We start from the raw sequence: 22,639 nt of genomic DNA on the forward strand, positions 1-22,639 counted from the left end.
AGTGGTGTGCCTCAGGGATCTGTACTGGGTCCAATGTTGTTTGTCATATACATTAATGATCTGGATGATGGGGTGGTAAATTGGATTAGTAAGTATGCAGATGATACGAAGGTAGATGGCGTTGTGGATAATGAAGTAGGTTTTCAAAGTTTGCAGAGAGATTTAGGCCAGTTAGAAGAGTGGGCTGAGCGATGGCAGATGGAATTTAATGCTGATAAGTGTGAGGTGCTACATTTTGGTAGGAATAATCCAAATAGGACATACATGGTAAATGGTAGGGCATTGAAGAACACAGTAGATCAGAGTGATCTAGGAATAATGGTGCATAGTTTCCTGAAGGTGGAATCTCATGTGGATAGGGTGGTGAAGAAATCTTTTGGTATGTTGGCCTTTATAAATCAGAGCATTGAGTATAGGAGTTGGGATGTAATGTTAAAATTGTACAAGGCATTGGTGAGGCCGAATTTGGAGTATTGTGCACAGTTCTGGTCACCGAATTATAGGAAGGATGTCAACAAAATAGAGAGTAGAGAGAGAAGATTTACTAGAATGTTACCTGGGTTTCAGCACCTAAGTTACAGGGAAAGATTGAACAAGTTAGGTCTTTATTCTTTGGGGCGTAGAAGGTTGAGGGGGGACTTGATAGAGGTATTTAAAATTATGAGGGGGATAGATAGAGTTGACGTGGATAGGATTTTTCCATTGAGAGTAGGGGAGATTCAAACAAGAGGACATGAGTTGAGACTTAGGGGGCAAAAGTTTAAGGGTAACATGAGGGGGAATTTCTTTACTCAGAGAGTGGTAGCTGTGTGGAATGAGCTTCCAGTAGAAGTGGTAGAGGCAGATTCGGTATTGTCATTTAAAGTAAAATTGGATAGGTATATGGACAGGAAAGGAATGGAGGGTTATGGGCTGAGTGCGGGTCAGTGGGATTAGGTGAGAGTAAGCGTTCGGCACGGACTAGAAGGGCTGAGATGGCCTGGTTCCGTGCTGTAATTGTTATATGGTTGCAAGATAATGAGAGGGATTGATCATGTGGATAGTCAGAGGCTTTTTCTCAGGGCTGAAATGGCTAGCACGAGAGGGCATAGTGTTAAGGTGCTTGGAAGTAGGTACAGAGCAGATGTCAAGGGTAAGTTTTTTTTTTATAAACACAGAGAGTGGTGAGTGCGTGGAATGGGCTGCCAGCGGCAATGGTGGAGACGGAAACGATAGGGTCTTTTAAGAGACTCCTGGATTTCTACATGGAGCTTAGAAAAATAAAAGGCTATGGGTAAAGCCTAGGTAGTTCTAAGGTAGGGACATGTTCTGTACAGCTTTGTGGGCCGAAGGGCCTGTATTGTGCTGTATATTTTCTCTGTTTCTATGTTTCAAGGACAGCATAAAGGTGCTTGGGAAGTTGAAAGGTCTGAAAGCAGGTAAGTTACCTGGACCAGATGAACTACACCCCAGGGTTTTGAAAGAAGCAGCTGAAGAGATTGTGGAAGCATTAGTATTTTGAAACTGGAAAATTAATAATGTCACTGCACTCTAAGGAGGAGGAAGGAAGAAGAAATTACAGGCCATTTAGTCCAACTGCAGTGGTTGGAAAAATGTTGGAGTCTATTATTAAGGATGATGTTTCAGAGTACTTGGGGGCACATGATAAAATCAGCCAAAGTCATCATGGTTTCCTTAAGAAACCATTGTTTACTTGGATTTTCAGAAGACCTTTGACAGGTAAAACACCCAAAATGCTGGAGGAAGTCAGTGTTCAGGCAGCATCCATGAAAATGAACAAACAGTCAAAGTTTCAAGCCACTACTGGAAAGGAAGGGGGAAGACACCAGAATAAAAAGGTGAAGGGTGGGGAAGGAGGATAGCTAGAAGGTGATAGGTGAAGCCAGGCGGGTCAGAAAGTGCAGTGAAGTGTACGGTCATGCATTTTGGTAGAAGAAATAAAGCTGTAGACTATTCTCTAAACAGAGAGAAAATTCAAAAATCAGGTAAAAAGGGTCTTGGGAGTTATCATGCAGGATTCCCTAGTGGTTAAGGAAAATAATTGCAATGTTATCATTCATTTCGAGAGGAGTAGATAACAGCAAGGATGTGACGCCTAGGCATTGGTCAGGTCACGCTTGTAGTATTGTGATCAGGTTGGGTCCCTTATCTAAGGAAAGATGTGCTGGCATTGGAAAGGGTCTGGAGGAGGCTGATGAAAATGATTCTGGAATGAAAAGATTAATGTATGAGGAGCGTTTGATGGCTCCTGAGCCTGTACTCGCTGGAGTTTAGAAGAATGTTAAGCGTTTGAGCCTGCAATTATAGGTTGGAGACCATTTGATTGACGCAACACTTTGCTGTCTCTGAGAAGACAGCGCATACTTGGATGGCTTCGAGATGGGGAATCAGCTGATGTTCGACTCCATTTCACTGTTTATAGCATCCATTTATCGCCAATTAAAACATCGATGCAGATTGAGACATTGAGGCAAATGTGGCAGCGAAAGTTTCAGTGGTGACTGCCTGCCTTTAGATTGCTACTGGAGGAGGAGTCTGTGAGTGGCCTATGGCTGTGTGGCTCACCATGACAGGCGGGTATGCCTCTCTTTTGATGAATGTTGGTGATACCGGAGGATGGTACTGTATCATGTTTCTGCGTTTATGGATTGCACTACTGTGTTTATGAACTGTGGACTTCTTCCAGACTTACGGATTTTATATTGTTTTATTATAAATCGCCTGTCCCTGTTCCATTTTGTTGTGCGAGGGGAAGGTGCTTGGGGGTGTTGATGTTCTGTTAGTTTTTGTGTGGGGGAGGGGTTGTTTTTTGGGGGTTGATGTTCCTGTTCTATTTTGAGTAGGGAGGGGGTGATGATTATGATGCCTTTTTTTTGTGAAAGAGAGTGGGTTTGACGTTTCTGAACGACTTTCACATTCTTTGTTTTTGTGGCTATCTGGAGAATACAAATTTCAAGTTATATAGATGCATGATTTGATAACAAATGAACTTTTGAATGGGGGAGGGAATCTCATTGATACCTATCAAATATTGAATATACCCACAGACCTAGCCTCCACTGCAGTCTGTGGCAGAACATTCTACAGATTCACTACTTTCTGGCTAAAAATATTCCTCCTTACCTCTGTTCTAAAAGGTAGAACCTCAATATTGAGGCTGTGCCCTCTAGTCCTGGATACCCCCACCAGAGGAAACATCCTTTCCACATCCAGCCTAGCTAGTCCTTTTAACATGTGGTAAGACTTCTATTATTCTGAATTAGAGGATCTTGTTGATAGTAAAGCAAAGAATTATAAAGAGATCTTTATCAGTTAACAAATGGGCTGAGGAATGGCAAATGGCTTTCAACTTTGGTTAAGTGTAAGAAGATGCATTTTTGACAGTAAACAGTAGGACGAATGGCAGAGCACTGTCCAGTGTTGTGGAACAAATGGACCTGGGAGTACAAGAGCAGCCAGCAATGAAAATGGCAGCACTAGCAGACAAGGTGGTGGAGAAATGGTTTAACAAGCTGGCATTCATCAGTCAGAGCATCAAGTTTAGGAGTACAGACATTATGTTGCAGTTATACTGTACAAGTCATTGGTGAGGACGCATTTGGAGTACCGTGTACAGTTTTTGTCATCCTGTTATAGGTAAGACATTATCAAGCTGGAGAAGATGCAAAAGAGATTTACAAGAAAGCTGCCTGGACTAGAGGGTCCAAGTTGTGGAGAGAGGTTAGTCATGCTGGAGCGCAGAACAAAATATGTCCTCGTAGCAGTTTTTAAGAATCATAAAGGTCGACCGCCATAGTCTTCCTTCCAAGCTTGAGAAGTACAAATCTAGAGGGCACAAGATGAGCAAGACTTTAGAAACACGAGAGGTAACATCTTTACAGAGGGTAGAAAGTATTTTAATGAGCTGCCAAACGAAGTGGTTAAGGTGGGTATAACTGCATTATTACGAGGCATTTGGATAGGTACATGAAGGAGAGGGGATTTGGAGGGCTACAGGCATAATGCAGGCAACTGACCTAGTAGGGAGGATGCTGTGGTTGGCATGAACAAGTGGACTGTACAATCTGTTTCCATGCTCTGCTACCTTATACTGACTTCAGAAGCACAAGAAACATTTTACTCACCTATCACCAAATCTGCAAGACCCAGTCTTAAGAAAGAATGGACAATATGACTTATCCTTTTCTGTTCCATAATCTTCTGGTGCTTCTGGATTATGCCACATACCACCATTCTCAATCTTTTGGCAAAATAAATAGCAATAATGCAAGAGGTTAAGGATGATCATTCTTGAACAATTAATAAGGTAACATAATGGCAATTATAGTGACAGACAGAATTAACATGCATGTAATCAGACTGAAAGCAGAGGCACGAATAAACAGCAAGTTATTATCCACAAGATGACTGTTCTTACTTCTTCACAGATGTTCAAGGTTCAGTCCCAGGGCCACAGCTTAATGATTTGCACCTGGCAGTATAGAGCAGCCCATCTGCTAGCCCTCCTGACCCATGTCAGAAGGTTGCAGGTTCAAGTCCTAACCAACAGCTTGATAATGAATATACACTTGTTTAAATTAAGGTCCTGTCGACTTTCTGTTATGCATAATACCTAGGCACTATTATGAATAAAGGAATTTAAGTTTCAATGAACATCAAATAGTCAATAAGATTTCAGATAGGGCAGAATGTTATAGTAATGGAAAGTTTAATCAAACAGAATGAGAAAGCAGTAGTTCAAATAAAATAGGACTATTGCAGGTACTTGATGGCACAGTGGGCTGAGGGCTTGTATGATTCATGACTTGACAAGAGAAGATGAAGCTTGGGACACAGTTATGATCACTTTGAATTGTTGTCCAGGTTTGAGACCAAGTCGCCTATTCCTGTTGTTGAGTATCCTTGATTATTATTATGTCTGCAATGGTGTTAACGACAGCTTGCCATGCATTTCCCATAATCACACTTTCAAGATACCCCATCAATTATTAAGTAGTTTATGGACAAACTTGGTACTATGTGTCAACACGTACAACACACTGGAGGAACTCAGCAGGTCGGACAGCATCCTTTGAAACAAGCGGTCAACATTTCGGGCCGAGATCCTTCGTCAGGTACTAACGTTGACGTGTCCTGACGAAGGGTCTCAGCCCAAAATGTTGACTGCTCGTTTCCACGGATGCTGTCCAACATGCTGTGTTCCTCCAACATGTTGTACATGTTGCTTTGACCACAGCATCTGCAGTGCACTTTGCATTGGTACTACGAATGACTTTTTCATTACAGGCCTTTAAAATAAATGTTGGAGGAAATAAAATTTAGAAAAGGAGGCAGCTGTGGGAGATTTCAGTTGAAGCGGATAATCTTATGTAACCTATTACTCTAGGAAGAGGAGTCAACTAGGAGGCAAAGATTTAAAGCAATTGGTGGATTTAAGGAGATCTGAAGAGGGCGATTTTTCAATCGAACTGCTTTGTCACTTTCTTTGCAGTTTAACAATTAATTATCTGCTTGTATTTTAAGTAGCCTTTATATCCACAAGTTTAATATGCCTCTAGTGGCAATACAAAGTATAACTCTAAAGCTTTTTTATTCTTTCATTAAGTAGCTGGTATTTTCTCATTGGTTAATTTTACCACAGTATTAAATAAGTATTTTCTAATTGGATTATTGTTATCTACAGAATTTTCTTATCTTTTTGGTATAAAAGTAGCTATTTTATGCTAGGCACCATCTTTAGATCCCCTCTTCAAGTAGTAAGAGCCCCTGTCATTGTTCTGGTATTCTCTTTGTTCGATCAACATTTAATAAAACGATTATGAAGTAATAAGTTTTATGCCTTGTTCCTGACTTCTAAAAGAACATTGGATTTAAACATCAGAATCCAACAGTAGTAGGGCTTTGGAAGTCTCTGCCTGACATGATTGTAGAGACACAAACCATCATTAAACTAGCTGAAATGCCATGACCTGCAGAGCTATAAAGTGGGATTGTTTGATAGTGCTTTGATCAATGCAAATACCTCCTAGTCATTCAGTGTAGATTTAGATCCTTTAATATCTATTCAGCTATAAATAAGACTTTACCAAATAGTTTCCATTGTAACTTAAAATACAAGTTTCCATAACAGTTCAAATTGCATAATTGTTCAAAAACCAGACAGTACCTGACTTTCCGCCTGATCCAGCATTTTCTGAACAGCTTCCTACAAATGGTGCAAACATAGTACTGGTAAAAATCCTGCAGTATGTCTTCTACATATCTGATTATACTTGTTAAGATTGCGAGTTTTAGAAAGTGAATTCCTGACCGCCAAAATACCCGTTACTTTAAAACAACAAAATTGAACATAGAAATGGTACAGACTATCATTTCAATCCATTTACCAAAAAAAGTGAAACAAAGAAAAGTTGAGCCATATTGCTACTAAGTGCCTGGTGGATGTAGTCTATATGGACTTCAGCAAGGCCTTTGACAAAGTTCCACATGGAAGGTTAGTTAAGAAGGTTCAGTCGTTAGGTATTTATGCTGGAGTAATAAAATGGATTCAACAGTGGCTAGATGGGAGATGCCAGAGAGTAGTGGTGGATAATTGTTTATCGGGATGGAGGCCGGTGACTAGCGGGGTGCCTCAGGGATCTGTTTTGGGCCCAATGTTGTTTGTAATATACATAAATGATCTGGATGATGGGGTGGTAAATTGGATTAGTAAGTATGCTGATGATACTAAGGTAGGAGGTGTTGTGGATAATGAGGTGGGTTTTCAAAGCTTGCAGGGAGATTTATGCCGGTTAGAAGAATGGGCTGAACGTTGGCAGATGGAGTTTAATGCTGAGAAGTGTGAGGTTCTACATTTTGGCAGGAATAATCCAAATAGAACATACAGGGTAAATGGTAGGGCATTGAGGAATGCAGTGGAACAGAGAGATCTAGGAATAACAGTGCATAGTTCCCTGAAGGTGGAGTCTCATGTAGATAGGGTGGTGAAGAAGGCTTTTGGAACGCTGGCCTTTATAAATCAGAGCATTGAGTACAGAAGTTGGGATGTAATGTTAAAATTGTACAAGGCATTGGTAAGGCCAAATTTGGAATATTGTGTACAGTTCTGGTCACCGAATTATAGGAAAGATATCAATAAATTAGAGAGAGTGCAGAGACGATTTACTAGGATGTTACCTGGGTTTCAGCACTTAGGTTACAGAGAAAGGTTGAACAAGTTAGGTCTCTATTCATTGGAGCGTAGAAGGTTGAGGGGGGATTTGATCGAGGTATTTAAAATGTTGAGAGGGATAGATAGAGTTGACGTGAATAGGCTGTTTCCATTGAGAGTAGGGGAGATTCAAACGAGAGGACATGATTTGAGAGTTAGGGGGCAAAAGTTTAAGGGAAACACGAGGGGGTATTTCTTTACTCAGAGAGTGATAGCTGTGTGGAATGAGCTTCCTGTAGAAGTAGTAGAGGCCAGTTCAGTTGTGTCATTTAAGGTAAAATTGGATAGGTATATGGATAGGAAAGGAGTGGAGGGTTATGGGCTGAGTGCGGGTAGGTGGGACTAGGTGAGATTAAGAGTTCGGCACGGACTAGGAGGGCCGGAATGGCCTGTTTCCGTGCTGTGATTGTTATATGGTTATATGGTTATTAAGACTAGCTCAGACCTTATTTGCTAGATGCTCAGTATTGCAGCACAGATTCATTGAAAAATACCAAAAACACAACATGAATTGATTTCCCTTATTTATGCGTATATGACAAGACCACTTCTGTATAAATTTGGCTCTAGCAGTTAATATAAAGCACACTGCAAGACTTGACTAAACTGGTCATGATTAAACACCAAGGTTTGAGACAAAAATGTTTCCACAGGTAAATCTTTTACATTTTATACGGGGCAAGGTGACATTTTAAACAAAGAATCTATGAAACAATTGCTAATTGCATGTTAAGTATTTTGAAAAAGATACATCTTGATGAATTAGTAAGAACGAGCGGTGGATGCTCTTTTGTACAGGACTGTTAAGGAATATCGTTTGTTTTGGTCCAGATAATTTTCATTATGTAAATACAATGCTGATACAAAAAAACAAAATTGTAAGGAATATTGCAGTTTCTATAAAATTCCTAAGGTTTATAACTTTATTCTTTGTACTACATTGGCATAACCTTGAAAAACGTTGGAATCTTTGCAACTTTTAATCATGACGTTCTCTCAAAACTGAACTACAGACCAATATCCACCAACCATGCTCCACAATAAAATATGGAATAGTGTCAATATTATGATTACACGCTGCACAAAAAAATGACAGAACTTACTGAAGTACTTCCTGGTGCATTTATTTAAAGTAAGGTAACTAAATTTTAACAGATTGCAACTTAAACTTGCTATCAGATTTAATCCACCCAATCCAAATACCTTACAGAGCTAACTAGTTTAGCTCTTCACTATGGAGACTAACAGTTCATTATATTTTATTTAACAGACTTTCTGGTTCTAAGCTTTCCAAAACTTAAGGAACCACTATCATAACAGGGCATTGAAATGTATCCTGCTATTAAATATGCCTTAAGTGACTTTGACGTACTTAAGCTCTGCCCTCAGATACATGAGGTATTCCATTTGCAGGACCCAGTTTGAAAAGTATGTACTGCATCATCTTTGTCCACAAAGCCCTATTTCAAGTCTAAATGCAGAAATGTTAAGATCCCAAAATGCTTTTTAAAGAGGATATATATGTTGTGAATTTATCCTCCAAGTGCTGGAATCACCTCTCGTTCTCTTCGCTCCTGACGTTTGTGCTCCACTTCTTCCTTTTCTCTCATCTGCTGCTGTTCCCATTCTTCGCGGATTTTCCTCTGGAGACAGAAGATAAGCACATTGGTGACATACCTCATTGCACAAACATACATTAATGATGAACGTATCTCATGTTTAAGGTACACATCACTTTTCATTTTCTAAATACAAATTTGAATTTTGAATTTGACCAGAGCAGGGGTTCCCAGCCTGGGGGCCATGGACCCCTTGCTTAATGGTACTGGCCATTGGCATAGGAAAGGTTGAGAACCCCTGGACTAGAATATTTTGTCATTTCTAGAATAGTTTTACTATAATGGAAATAATTTAAACATTTTTTTCCTGGTACAAACAGACTGACAAAGCTGTGAATGACAATATAAAGTGACTAACTGACACCATTAATCCACATACAAAAGCAAGATCTCCTTTCATGATTGAATGCATATTGCATTCTTCTCTGTGGAGACAGCATAATTAGTATTTCACTTAATTAAGATATTGCTTCCTCCCAAGAAGACACTATTCATAAAACTTAATAGTCCTTTTTGGAGTTGATCTGATGCCTGGAATTACTACCAACAGTTACTGCCTACCTACATTTGAAGTTCAAAGTAAATTTTTAGCAAAGTACATATTTGTCACCATATACAACCTTAACATTCATTTTCTTGTGGGCAAACAGAATCAAAGACTGCACCAACTTGGGCATCACCCTGTGTGCAAAAGACACTATTTGCAAATACTAAAAGAAAGAAATATTAATAAATAAGCAATAAACAGAGAACATGAGATGAAGAATCCTTAAAAGTGAGTCCATTGATTGTGGAAACATTTTAATGATGGGATGAGTGAAGTTGAGTGAATTTCTAGCCTCTGGTTCAGGAACTTGATAGTTGAGGGGTAATAACTGTTCCAGAACCTGGTAGTGTGAGCACTGTGGCTCATGTACCTTCTTCCTGATAGCAGCAGCGAGAAGAGAGCATGGCCTGGATGTTGGGGTTCCCGATGATGGATGCTGCTTTCCAGTGACAGCGTTTCATGTAGATGTGCTCAGTGGTGGGGAGGGCTTTAGCCATGGACTATGTTCATTACTTTTTGTAGGATTTTCCATTCAAGGGCCTTGGTGTTTCCATACCAAGCTGTGTTGCAGCCAGTCAATATACTCTCATTTATAGAAGTTCATCAAAGTTTTAGCTTGTCATGCCGAATCTTCACAAACTCTCAAGGAAGTAAAGACGCTGCTGTGCTTTCTTCGTAATTGTGCTTACCTGCTGGGCCCAGAACAGGTCCTCTGACATAATAACATTGAGGAATATGTTCCATTGTATGCAGATGACTTGTTAGTTTACATTTCAGATCCTAAGAAATCAATTCCTGCTTTGTTATCTATATTTTCTGAATCTAGTAGTTATTCTGGATATAAATTAAATTTGCATAAAAGTGAGTTATTTCCTATTAACAAATATTTTGGTCAATATGACCAATTTCCTTTTAGTATTGCTAAAAATCACTTTACTTATCTCGGCATTAAAATTACCAAAAATTTTAACGACCTGTATAAATATAACTTTCTTCCATTGTGTATACGCAGCAAATAATTTCTAAATGGTCTCCTATGGCATTTGCCGTATTAATGCTATTAAAATGATAGTGTTACCAAAGTTTTTATATGTATTCCAAAGCTATCCCCTCTTCTGTTCCTAAACTGTTTTTTGATTATAGAATAGACTCTAAAATTTTATCTTTTTATTGGAATAATAAAAACCTAGATTGAGTAAACCTTTATTGCAGAAATTAAAAAAGTATGGTGGCACGGCTTTGCCAAACTTTTGATTGTACTACTGGGCAATTAACATTTGTTATATTTCCACCCTTATGGGTGGATTTGGAGAAAAACTTTATTGGGAGCTCCTCTTCCTTTTTTGCTTTCTAAGATCGGTAGTCGAGATTTTAATCCTATTATTAAACATAAATTAAGAATTTGGTTTCAATTTCATTAATCCTTTGACTTTAATAACTTACTTTCTAGTAAAATCCATCTTAATTATTTTTTTAAATCTTCAATTTTTGATCAGACCTTTTCAATTTGGAAAACCAAACGAATAGTAACTTTTTTAGACAACAACACACACAAAATGCTCGTGGAACACAGTAGACCAGGCAGCATCTATAAGGCGAAGCGCTGTCGACGTTTCGGGCCGAGACCTTCGTCAAGACTAACCCTTGTCCACTCGTTTTCCCCCCCTCCCCCCATCCCTTCCCACCGATCTCCCTCCTGGCACTTATCCTTGTAAACGGAACAAGTGCTACACCTGCCCTTACACTTCCTCCCTCACCACCATTCAGGGCCCCAGACAGTCCTTCCAGGTGAGGCAACCCTTCACCTGTGAGTCGGCTGGTGTGGTATACTGTGTCTGGTGCTCCCGGTGTGGCCTTTTATATATTGGTGAGACCCGACGCAGACTGGGAGACCGTTTCGCTGAGTCCGCCAGAGAAAGCAGGATCTCCCAGTGGCCACACATTTTAATTCCACGTCCCATTCCCATTCTGATATGTCTATCCATGGCCTCCTCTATTGTCAAAATGAATCCAAACTCAGGTTGGAGGAACAACACCTTATATGTTGTAGTCTCCAACCCAATGGCATGAACATCGACTTCTCTAACTTCCGCTAATGCCCCTCCTCCCCTTCTTACATATTTAGTTGTTTGCCTATTCTCCATCTCCCTCTGGTGCTCCTCCCCCCCCCCCCACTTCTCCTGAGGCCTCCTGTCCCATGACCCTTTCCCTTCTCCAGCCCTGTATCACTTTTGCCAATCACCGTTCCAGCTCTTAGCTTCATCCCACCTCCTCTGGTCTTCTCCTATCATTTCGCATTTCCCCCTCCCCCCAGTACTTTCAAATCTCTTACTATCTTTCCTTTCGGTTAGTCCTAACGAAGGGTCTCGGCCCGAAACGTTGACAGCACTTCTCCCTATAGATGCTGCCTGGCCTGCTGTGTTCCACGAGCATTTTGTGTGTTGTTGTTTGAATTTCCAGCATCTGCAGATTTCCTCGTGTTTGTAACTTTTTTAGATTTGTTCATGGGTAATTGTCTAATGTCTTTCACTCAGTGGATAAATATGACCTATCTAATGTACACTTTTTTAGATATTTACAAATTAGGAATTTTCTACATAATTTACTGCCAGATTTCCCCGGTTTACTCACCCAATATTATTGATACTCTTTTTCAGGTCAAACCATTTCAAAAAGGACTGATAGCTATAATTTATAAATGGTTATTGAATTTGCATATGTTATCTAATGATAAAATTAAAGCTGCGTGGGAATTGGAGTTTCTAAAGTCACTTTCCGATAATCAATGGGATAAAATTTTTCATTTGGTAAATACTTCTTCTATTTGTGCCCATCACTCCTTGATACAGTTCAAGGTAGTGCATTGGGCGCATATGTCAAAGGACAAATTAGCCCGTATTTTTTCTAATATTAATCCTATTTGTGATAGATGTAATATTGAGGTGGCTACTTTAACACATATATTCTGGTCTTGTATCAATTTAGATAATTTTTGGAAAGAAGTCTTTCAAACTTTATCAAAGGTTCTGAGTTTGGACCTACAACCGAATTTACAACAATTCGGTTCTTTACAGCAATTTTTGGGATCATTCCATCGGAAGCAGGAGATAGCCCTGTTTCTGCTCAACAGATGATAGCTTTTACAACTTTATTGCATTTTGCTTAAATGGAAGGATTCTAATCCACCTGTTATTTATTGGCTTACCTCCATTATGTCCTGTTTAAGTTTAGAGAAAATAAGCCGTCAGACATTTGATACATCCTCTAAATTTGAGGAAACCTGGCAAACTTTTATTCAATATTTTCATATGCTCCGACTTATGGCCCTTCCAGTTACCTTTTTGAAGTTTTGGATTTGATCAGAAAGTTTTTCCTTGTTTTTTTTTGCTTTGACTCTCAGTTAGAGCTGCCCAGTTTTTTTTCTTTTGTTTTTTTTGTATTTTGGGTTTTTTTTTCTGTACATTTCAATTATAAAAATTTCTTTTTTTTTCTTTTTATGGATAAGAATAGGATAGGACTGGACCCAGGGTTGAGATTTTTGATTGGAGAAAGGCTAACTTTGAGGAGATGCGAAAGGATTTAGAAAGTTATATGGTTATAGTTAAGAGGAGAATCAATTACTTCTTTATTATATACTATTAGATTAATACTGTTTAATCTTGACAATGTTTACTTTTCCTTTTATTCGAACTGTTATTGATATAGATATTTGTGATAATTCTCCTCATTTATATATGTACTTTTTATTTAATTAATAAAAAATTGATAAAGGAAAAAGGAGGAATTTAAAGTTGTTGACCCTCTCCATCTCTAATCCTCCAATGAGGGCTGACTCATCAACCTCTGATTTTCTTCTCCTGAAGTCCTTGGTCTTGCTGACATTTAGTAAGAGGTTCTTGTCATCACTCAGCTAGATTTTCATCCTCCCTCCTATATGCTGATTCATCACCACCTTTGATTTGGCCTACAACAGTGGTGTCATCAGCACACTTGAATATGACACTGGAGCAGTGCTTAGCCACACAGCCATAAGCATAAGGTGAGTAGAGCAGGGGTAAAGCTCAGGGCCTTGTATTTCAGTGGAGTAAAGAAAATTACAGTGGCATGAGAGAGGAACTGGCCAAGGTTGACTGGAAAGGGACACCAGCAGGAAGGACAGTAGAGCAGCAGTGGCTGGAGTTTATGCGAGAAGTGAGGAAGGTGCAAGACAGATATATTCCAAAGAAGAAGAAATTTTCGAATGGAAAAAGGATGCAACCGTGGCTGACAAGAGAAGTCAAAGTAAAAGCAAAGCAGAGGGCATACAAGGAAGCAAAAATTAGTGGGAAGACAGAGGATTGGGAAGTTTTTAAAAGCTTACAAAAGGAAACTAAGGAGGTCATTAAGAGGGAAAAGATGAACTATGAAAGGAAGATAGCAAATAATATCAAAGAAGATACTAACAGCTTTTTCAAGTATATAAAGAGTAAAAGACAGGTGAGAATAGATATAGGACCAATAGAAAATGATGCTGGAGAAATTGTAATGGGAGATAAAGAGATGGCAGAGGAACTGAACGAGTATTTCGCATCAGTCTTCACTGAGGAAGACATCAGCAATATAATGGACATTCAAAGGTGTCAGGGAAGAGAAACGCGCAGTCACAATTACGACAGAGAAAGTACTCAGGAAGCTGAATAGTCTAAGGGTAGATAAATCTTCTGGACCAGATGGAATGCACCCTCGTGTTCTGAAGGAAGTAGCAGTGGAGATTGCGGAGGCATTAGCAATGATCTTTCAAAAGTCGATAGATTCTGGCCTGGTTCCGGAGGACTGGAAGATTGCAAATGTCACTCCGCTATTCAAGAAGGGGGTAAGGACGCAAAAAGGAAATTATAGACCTGTTAGCTAGACATCGGTGGTTGGGAAGTTGTTGGAGTCGATTGTCAAGGATGAGGTTACGGAGTACCTGGTGACATATGACAAACACAAAGTGCACTGCAGATGCTGTGCTCAAATCAAGACGTACAAAAAAGCTGGATGAACTCAGCAGGTCGGATAGCATGCATTGAAAGAAGCAGTCAATGCTTCGGGTCGAAACCCTTCGTCAGGACTAAAGGAGGGGGCAGGGGCCCTATAAAGAAGGTGGGGAGGGTGGAAAGCCAATCAGAGGAAAGATCAAGGGGTGGGGAGGGGAAGCAGGGAGGGGATAGGCAGGAGAGGTGAAGGAGTCTAAGGGGAAAGCACTATGGGTAGTCGAAGGCGGCAGAGTCATGAGAGGTGATAGGCAGCTGGAAGAGGAGACAGAGTAGAGGTGGGATGGGGAAGGGAGAGGGAGGGAATTACCAGAAGTTGGGGAATTTTCTTACTTACCCCTGGAACAGGACGCCACCAAAAAAACATCAAACCTTTGTCTCCTGTACCATCACTGCCCTTATCAACTCCGGAGACCTTCCATCCTCAACCAAAAAACTCATAATTCCCACACCCCGCACTGCTCGCTTTTACCTCCTCCCCAAGATCCAGAAGCCTGACTGTCCTGGTAGGCCTATAGTTTCGGCTTGCTCCTGTCCCACTGAACGTGCATCTGCCTACCTCGACTCCATTTTGTCACCCATAGCTCAGTCACTCCCTACCTACATCTGGGATACATCCCATGCCCTCCACCTCTTCAATAACTTCCAGTTCCCCGGTCCCGACCACTTCACAATGGATGTCCAATCCTTATACACTTCAATTCCCCATCCAGAAGGCCTCAAAGCCCTCCGCTACTTTCTGGACAATAGACCTCACCAGTTCCCCAACACCACCACACGCCTCAGGTTGGCGGAACTGGTACTCACACTTAATAACTTCTCTTTCGGCTCTTCCCACTTTCTCCAGATCAAGGTTGTAGCTATGCCTGTCTCTTCATGGGTTATGTGGAAATGTCTATGCTCCAAATCTATACTGGTACTGCTCCCCAACTTTTCCTTCGATACACTGACAACTACATTGGTGCTGCTTCCTGCACCCATGCTGAGCTCGTCAATTTTATTGACTTTGCCTCTAACTTTCACCCAGCCCTCAAATTCACTTGGTCCATCTCAGATACTTCTCTCCCCTTTCTCGATCTCTATCTCTGGAGATGACTGTCCACTGACATCTTCTATAAACCCACTGACTCCCATAACTACCTTGATTATAGCTCTTCTCACCCTGCCAAATGCAAAAATTCTATTCCCTATTCCCAGTTCCTCTGTCTCCGCCACATCTGCTCCAAGTTCTTTCCGTTCCAGGACATCCCAAATGTCCAATTTCTTTAAGAATCTTGGTTTCCCTTCTGCCATCATCAATAATGCCCTCACCCGCATCTCCTCCATTTCCTGCACTTCAGCCCTCACCCCATCCTCCCGTCACCACAACAGGGACAGTGTCCCCCTTGTCCTCACCTATCACCCCACCAGCCTCCGGATCCAGCATATTATCCTCCGCAACTTCCACCACCTTCAACAGGACCCCACCACTAAGGGCATCTTTCCCTCTCTACCCCTCTCTGCTTTTCGCAGGGATCGTTCCCTCCGTGACTGCCTGGTCCACACGTCCCTCCCCACAGATCTCCCACCTGGCACTTATCCCTGCAAGTGTAAGTGCTACACCTGTTCCTACACCTCATCTCTTACCACCATTCAGGGCCTCAAACAGTCCTTCCAGGTGAAGCAACACTTCACTTGTGAGTCTGTTGGGGTAATCTATTGCATCCAGTGCAGCCTCCTCTACATCGGCGAGACCCGACACAGATTGGGGCACCGCTTCGTCGAGCACCTACGCTCCGTCCGCCACAACAGACAGGATCTCCCTGTTGCCACTGACTTCAACTCTCCCTCTCATTCCCATTCGGATATGTCCATACATGGCCTCCTCTACTGCCATGATGAGGCCAAACTTCAGTTGGAGGAACAACATCTCACATACCGTCTGGGTAGTCTCCAGCCCCTTGGTATGAACACTGAATTCTCCAACTTCCAGTAATTCCCTCCCTCTCCCTTCCTCATCCCACCTCTACTCTGTCTCCTCTTCTAGCTGCCTATCACCTCTCATGATTCTGCCTTCTTCTCCTACCCATAGTGCTTTCCCCTTAGATTCCTTCTTCACCTCTCCTGCCTATCCCCTCCCCCACCTCTTGATCTTTCCTCTGATTGGTTTTCCACCCTCCCCACCTTCTTTATAGGGTCCCTGCCCCCTCCTCCTTTAGTCCTGATGAAGGGTTTCGACACGAAACGTTGACTGCTTCTTTCAACGGATGCTGCCCAACCTGCTGAGTTCATCCAGCTTTTTTGTACGTCTTGGCATATGACAAGATAGGCAGAACTCAGCATCGTTTCCTTAAAGAAAAATCCTGCCTGACAAACCTAATGCAATATTTTGAGGAAATTACAAGTAGGCTAGACAAGGGAGATGCAGTGGATGTTGTGTATTTGGATTTTCAGAAGGCCTTTGACAAGGTGCCGCACATGAGGCTGTTAAACAAGATAAGAGCCCATGGAACTACGAGAAAGTTACATACATGGATAGAGTGTTGGTTGATTGGCAGGAAACAGAGTGGGAATAAAGGGATCCCATTCTGGTTGGCTGCCAGTTACCAGTGGTGTCCCACAGGGGTCCGTGTTGGGGCCGCTTCTTTTTACATTGTATATCAACGATTTGGATTATGGAATAGATGGCTTTGTGGCTAAGTTTGCTGATGATACAAAGATAGGTGGAGGGGCCGGTAGTGCTGAGGAAACAGAGTCTGCAGAGAGACTTGGATAGATTGGGTGAATGGGCAAAGAAATGGCAAATGAATTACAATGTCGGAAAGTGTACGGTCATGCACTTTGGTAGAAGAAATAAACGGGCAGATTATTATTTAAATAGGGAGAGAATTCAAAGTTCTGAGATGCAACGGGACTTGGGAGCCCTTGTGCAGGATACCCTTAAGGTTAACCTCCAGGTTGAATTGGTAGTGAAGAAGGCAAATGCAATGTTGGCATTCATTTCTAGAGGAATACAGTATAGGAGCAGGGATGTGATGTTGAGGCTCTGTAAGACACTGGTAAGACCTCACTTGGAATACTGTGTGCAGTTTTGGGCTCCTTATTTAAGAAAGGATGTGATGACATTGGAGAGGGTTCAGAGAAGATTCACTAGAATGATTCCGGGAATGAGAGGGTTAACATATGAGGAACGTTTGACGGCTCTTGGACTGTACTCCTTGGAGTTTAGAAGAATGAGGGGGGACCTCATAGAAACATTTCAGATGTTGAAAGGCATGGAGAGGGTGGATGTGGCAAAGTTGTTTCCCATGGTGGGGGAGTCTAGTACAAGAGGACATGACTTGAGGATTGCAGGGCACCCATTCAGAACAGAGATACCAAAAAAAATTTTTAGCCAGAGGGTGGCAAATCTATGGAATTTGTTGCCATGGGCGGCAGTGGAGGCCAAGTCATTGGGTGTACTTAAGGCAAAGATTGATAGGTATCTGAGTAGTCAGGGCATCAAAGGTTATGGCGAGAAGGTAGGGGAATGAGACTAAAGGGGAGATTGCAACAGCTCATGATGAAATGGCGGAGCAGACTCGATAGGCCGAATGGCCAACTTCTGCTCCTTTGTCTTATGGTCTTGTGGTGCACCTGTGTTGATGGATCGTGTTGCCAAACTGATATGACAGAGGTCTGCAAGTGATAAAAAGGAAGATCCATTTGGTCAAGTACAGAAGCCAAGGTCTAGGAGCTTATTATGTTTGAGGAAATGATGAGCTGTAGTTGATGAAGAGCATCCTGGTGTATGCATTTGTTGTTTAAATGTTCCAGGGTTGAGTGAAGGGCCAATGAGATGGCATCTGCTGTGAACCTGTTGTTCCATTAGGCAAATTGGAGTTGATCCAAGTTGTTTGTCAGGTAGGAGTTGATATATTTCATCACCAGCCTCTCAAAACTCCAAGAATGTACGTGCTACTAGATGATAGTCATTGAGGCAGGTTATTACATTCTTCTTAGGCACCATTATAATTGAAGCCTGCTAGAAACAGGGTACTTCAAACTGCCGAAGTGAGAAGGTAAAAGATCTCAGTGAACACTCCAACAACACACACAAAATGCTGATGGAACACAGCAGGTCCTGATGGAGGGTCTCGGCCCGAAACGTCGACAGTGCTTCTCCTTATAGATGCTGCCTGGCCTGCTGTGTTCCACCAGCATTTTGTGAGCGTTGCTTGAATTTCCAGCATCTGCAGATTTCCTCGTGTTTGCTCAGTGAACACTCCAACCAGTTGATTAGAACAGGTCCTGGCCATGAACCCAATTTAGGCCAGACATTTTTTGTGGGTATACCCTCCTGAACACTGCTTGCATGTTGGCCTCAGTCTGAAATCATAGGATTTCAGTCATAGGATGGGGGCTGTGGGAGTTCATGGTGGTTCCCCAATGTTTTGATGGTCAAAACAAGCATCTGGAAGAAGTCCTGTTGATTTATAAGAGGTGATGGTATTTAAACCCTGCCACAACCACTGAGCATCCTTCATTGATTCAAGTTTAGTCTAGAATTGCCACTTAACCCACAAGATGGCTTTCTGGATATCGTAGCTGGACCTCTTCTAACTTCCTGGTCAGCAGACTTGAATGCCTCTGATCTGGCTCTCAGCAGATTGTGGATCCCATGGTTCATCCAGAGTTTCTAATAAGGGAAGACCGAATGATTTTGCGGGACACACTCATCTACAACTATTTTATTAAAAGCTGTTACAACCATAGTATATTCATTCTAATTCACAGATGAGCTCTGGAACACAGCCCAGTCCACTGACACGATGCAATCCCACAGCTGCTTCTCTGCCTCCCACAACCACCTCTTGGCTGTCCCCCATCTCTGGAGCTTTGCTCTTTACTCTCTGCCTGTCTGCAGGAGGGCAGCCAAGTGATCAGATTTACCCCACAATGATAGACATTTCTTATCTTAGTATAATAGCATCTAGTGTTTTGGGACCTCTAGTGCTACAAATTGTATGCTGATAGTAATTGAGCAGAGGTTTCGTCACGTATGCCTGGTCGAAGTTCCCAAAGAGATTTGAAATGCGCCTGGATGGACCATTTGCTTGTAGACAGCATCAAGCCATCTCAAGCGTTTGATTATAGTTGGCCAGTGGTGGTACGCAACCTGTGATCAGGATTATGGAGAGCTCCCTAGGTAAGGAGAACACACAGCATTTGACCACGAGGTGAACGATGTCTGGGGAACAAAGCTGCCATATCGAAGACCACCGAGAGTTTATCATGAAACATTCACCTCCACCTTTCGTCTTTTCCAAACCAGCAGTTTGGTCCTTTTGGTAAAGTTCAAAGTAAATTTTATTATCAAAGTACCCTGAGATTAATTTTCTAGTGGACATAGTCAATAAATCTACAGAATAATAACCATAACAAAAGCAATGAAATGTCTTTTCCAAATCAGCAGTTCAGTCCATATGGAAAACCGATTAAGTCTTCCGGTTTGACCACTGTGTTCAGCATGCTGGGAGATAGCCAAGCTCGGTAAGACGGAGTACAACAGTCCCTCATTTCCATTCAATAGAGCAATCTTGCCCTCAGATCGTCAATTTTGCTCTCCAACTACTATACATTTGCTAACAAGATGCTGGGTAGAGGAGACCTCATACTTCTGCGTTTTCAGCCTGGCTTGGAGTTCTCCCCTCCTGCCTAGCTTCCAGCCATGGCAATGAACCTTCGTCTGCTTAAAGGGCCATACCTGCCAAGACCTTCAGACAATAGTGAAATCTGGAGATCATTAAGTTGATTTAGAGGGAAACTTATTACTGCAGATTGCAGTGAGTAATTCGAAAGAGGTATAGTTAACAGCATATTTAGAAGTATTGTCTGCAGTCCACAGAACTTTGCTGTGGTTCACCAGCACCAGTGATGTCATTCTACATTAACTCACACTGCAAGAGCACAACAAATCTTGCTGGCTTCTGCATCTAGGACTACGGCAATAAAATCCAGACAGCCAGCAAGTTCCAGACAACATCCTGGAATGTCCATCTTAGAATACAAGGATGGGGTATCAGGTGAGGTTGTGTTGACTATGATCAGAGATTAAGGGAGCTAGGGCTTTACTCTTTGGAGAGGAGGATGAGAGGAGACATGATAGAGGTGTACAAGATATTAAGAGGAACAGACAGAGTGGACAGCCAGCGCCTCTTCCCCAGGGCACTACTGCTCAGTACAAGAGGACATGGCTTTAAGGTAAGGGGAGGGAAGTTCAAGGGGGGTATTAGAGGAAGGTTTTTTCACTCAGAGAGTGGTTGGTGTGTGGAATGCACTGCCTGAGTCAGTGGTGGAGGCAGACACACTAGTGAAGTTTAAGAGACTACTAGACAGGTATATGGAGGAATTTAAGGTGGGGGGTTATATGTGAGGCAGGGTTTGAGGGTCAGCACAACATTGTGGGCCGAAGGGCCTGTAATGTGCTGTACTATTCTATGAACCAGGACTTTAGTCCTTGGAGCTTAGGAGATGGAAGGGTAAATTTACAGAGCTGTATAAAGTCAAGAGAAAAGAGAATCAAAAACTAAAGTACAAAGGTTTAAGGTGAAAAGGGAAAGACTTGAAAGGGTCCTGAAAGGCAACCTTTTTCCATCCAGAAGGTAGTTCTTACATGGAACGAGGAAATGGGAAAATTGTGTTGTGATTTACTAAGATATCAACACAAGACAATACAAAACAGTACTGCTGAAATGAAATCTGAAATACAATTAAACCCACATCGTTTTCACCCTATGGCTAGTTACAGTTATAGTATATTCAACTTTTCATTCAATGCTTAAATGGAATGAGCTGCTGGAGGAAATGGTTGAGGCAGATACAATATCACTTAAATGACTCTTCGACAACTACAAGGATAGAAAGGTTTAGAGGGATATGGACCAAATGTGAACAGCTCAGATGAGCATCTTGGTCAGCATCAACAACTAAGACTGAAGGGCCTGAATTCCTCCATCATTCTACCACAAGGCATTCCAGACCCTAACCAATCACTGTAAAAATTATTTCTTCACAACACTTTTTGCTCTTTTGCCAAACCCCTTCATTCTAAGCTCAATTCTTAACCCTTCCGTCAATGGAAATAGCAGATCTGCTGTCAACTTCCCAATTTCAAAGGCATTAACTCCAACTTCTCTAGTTTGTCCTCATAAATAAGAGCCCGTATTCCTATAATAATTCTGGTAAATTTTCTCAGCTATGCATAGCTCCCATTTTTGACAGGCCTTATTTCTGAGTGGAATGTATATTAGAATGTTGGCAAGGATTTTAAATATGTTTATTTCTAAGCAAAGCTTTGCATCTAATTTTCCAAATACTTTAGACATTACATTCTTCATACTAACAATGTTAAATTCCTTTCCAACTGACTCATTGCCGAATTCCATTTAAAATTATATTTATGCTAATAATAAGCATAGTCCTCCCTACAAGATCCCTTATTAATGAACCCACATTTTGTACAACAGCAGGAATTTTATACAATCTGAAGCCACAAGCAGTTATTTGAATTATGAACTACATATCCAGTTTTACCCAGTTTATCCTCAGAGCAAATGATGTAGAATGCCATTCTAATCCCACTGTTCTCAAAATAATCAATTCAAGGTGCTGAAGAGCTAAAAATCAGATTACCTCCTCCTCTTCCTGCCTTTTCTGTGCTGCTGCTTCCTTTTCCTTTTTTAGTTGGAACTCCTCCTGTGCCTTCTTTTCTTTCTCCAACCATTCTAAATGCAAACGCTCCCTAGAGGAGGAAAAATAGTTATCAAAACAAGACCATAACAGCAGTGCTGAACTGGAATTGGAAATACAACTAAACCCACCATTTTCACCCTATGGCTAATTACAGTTATAGTATAATCACCTTTTTATTCAATATAATTTATCATTTCAATTGAAACAGAAAATATACATTCCTTAATTACTCAGATGGAGACGGAGAAGAATTGATGGAGATGATGAATACTGATAGTGGACACTTATCTATCATTTCTGAAACCCAAGACTACAAGAAAATATTGCTAAAGGAGTCAATATGGCCCTTTATCACTATTTAGCAAGATGATGCTGATCCTGGAAGACAATCACCTCACTCAATCCTTTCATCACTCAATTCCCCTTGAGTCCAAGGAGTCTCCTGATCTTAATTGAAGTACTCCATACCTGAAATTACAAAAAAATTAACTCCCAAAGTAACTTTTCATCTTGCTTCTAAAATGTTCCAAGTACG

General features: G+C 41.4%; 1 protein-coding gene across 3 annotated transcripts in view; it reads right to left on the reverse strand.

The window, feature by feature from the left end:
• Positions 1-22,639, reverse strand: part of zrsr2 (zinc finger (CCCH type), RNA-binding motif and serine/arginine rich 2) — a 60,644-nt gene that overhangs the window by 17,356 nt on the left and 20,649 nt on the right. For all 3 annotated transcript variants that reach the window (XM_073046151.1, XM_073046152.1, XM_073046153.1), the window contains 4 exons: positions 22,045-22,153; positions 8,767-8,853; positions 6,167-6,205; positions 4,125-4,240 (listed from right to left, as the gene is read on the reverse strand). In XM_073046151.1, coding sequence (XP_072902252.1) covers positions 4,125-4,240; positions 6,167-6,205; positions 8,767-8,853; positions 22,045-22,153 — 351 coding nt within the window. The remainder of the gene's footprint in view (positions 1-4,124; positions 4,241-6,166; positions 6,206-8,766; positions 8,854-22,044; positions 22,154-22,639) is intronic.

This window comes from Hemitrygon akajei, chromosome 5 (assembly GCF_048418815.1).
Source record: "Hemitrygon akajei chromosome 5, sHemAka1.3, whole genome shotgun sequence".
NCBI lineage: Eukaryota > Metazoa > Chordata > Chondrichthyes > Myliobatiformes > Dasyatidae > Hemitrygon > Hemitrygon akajei.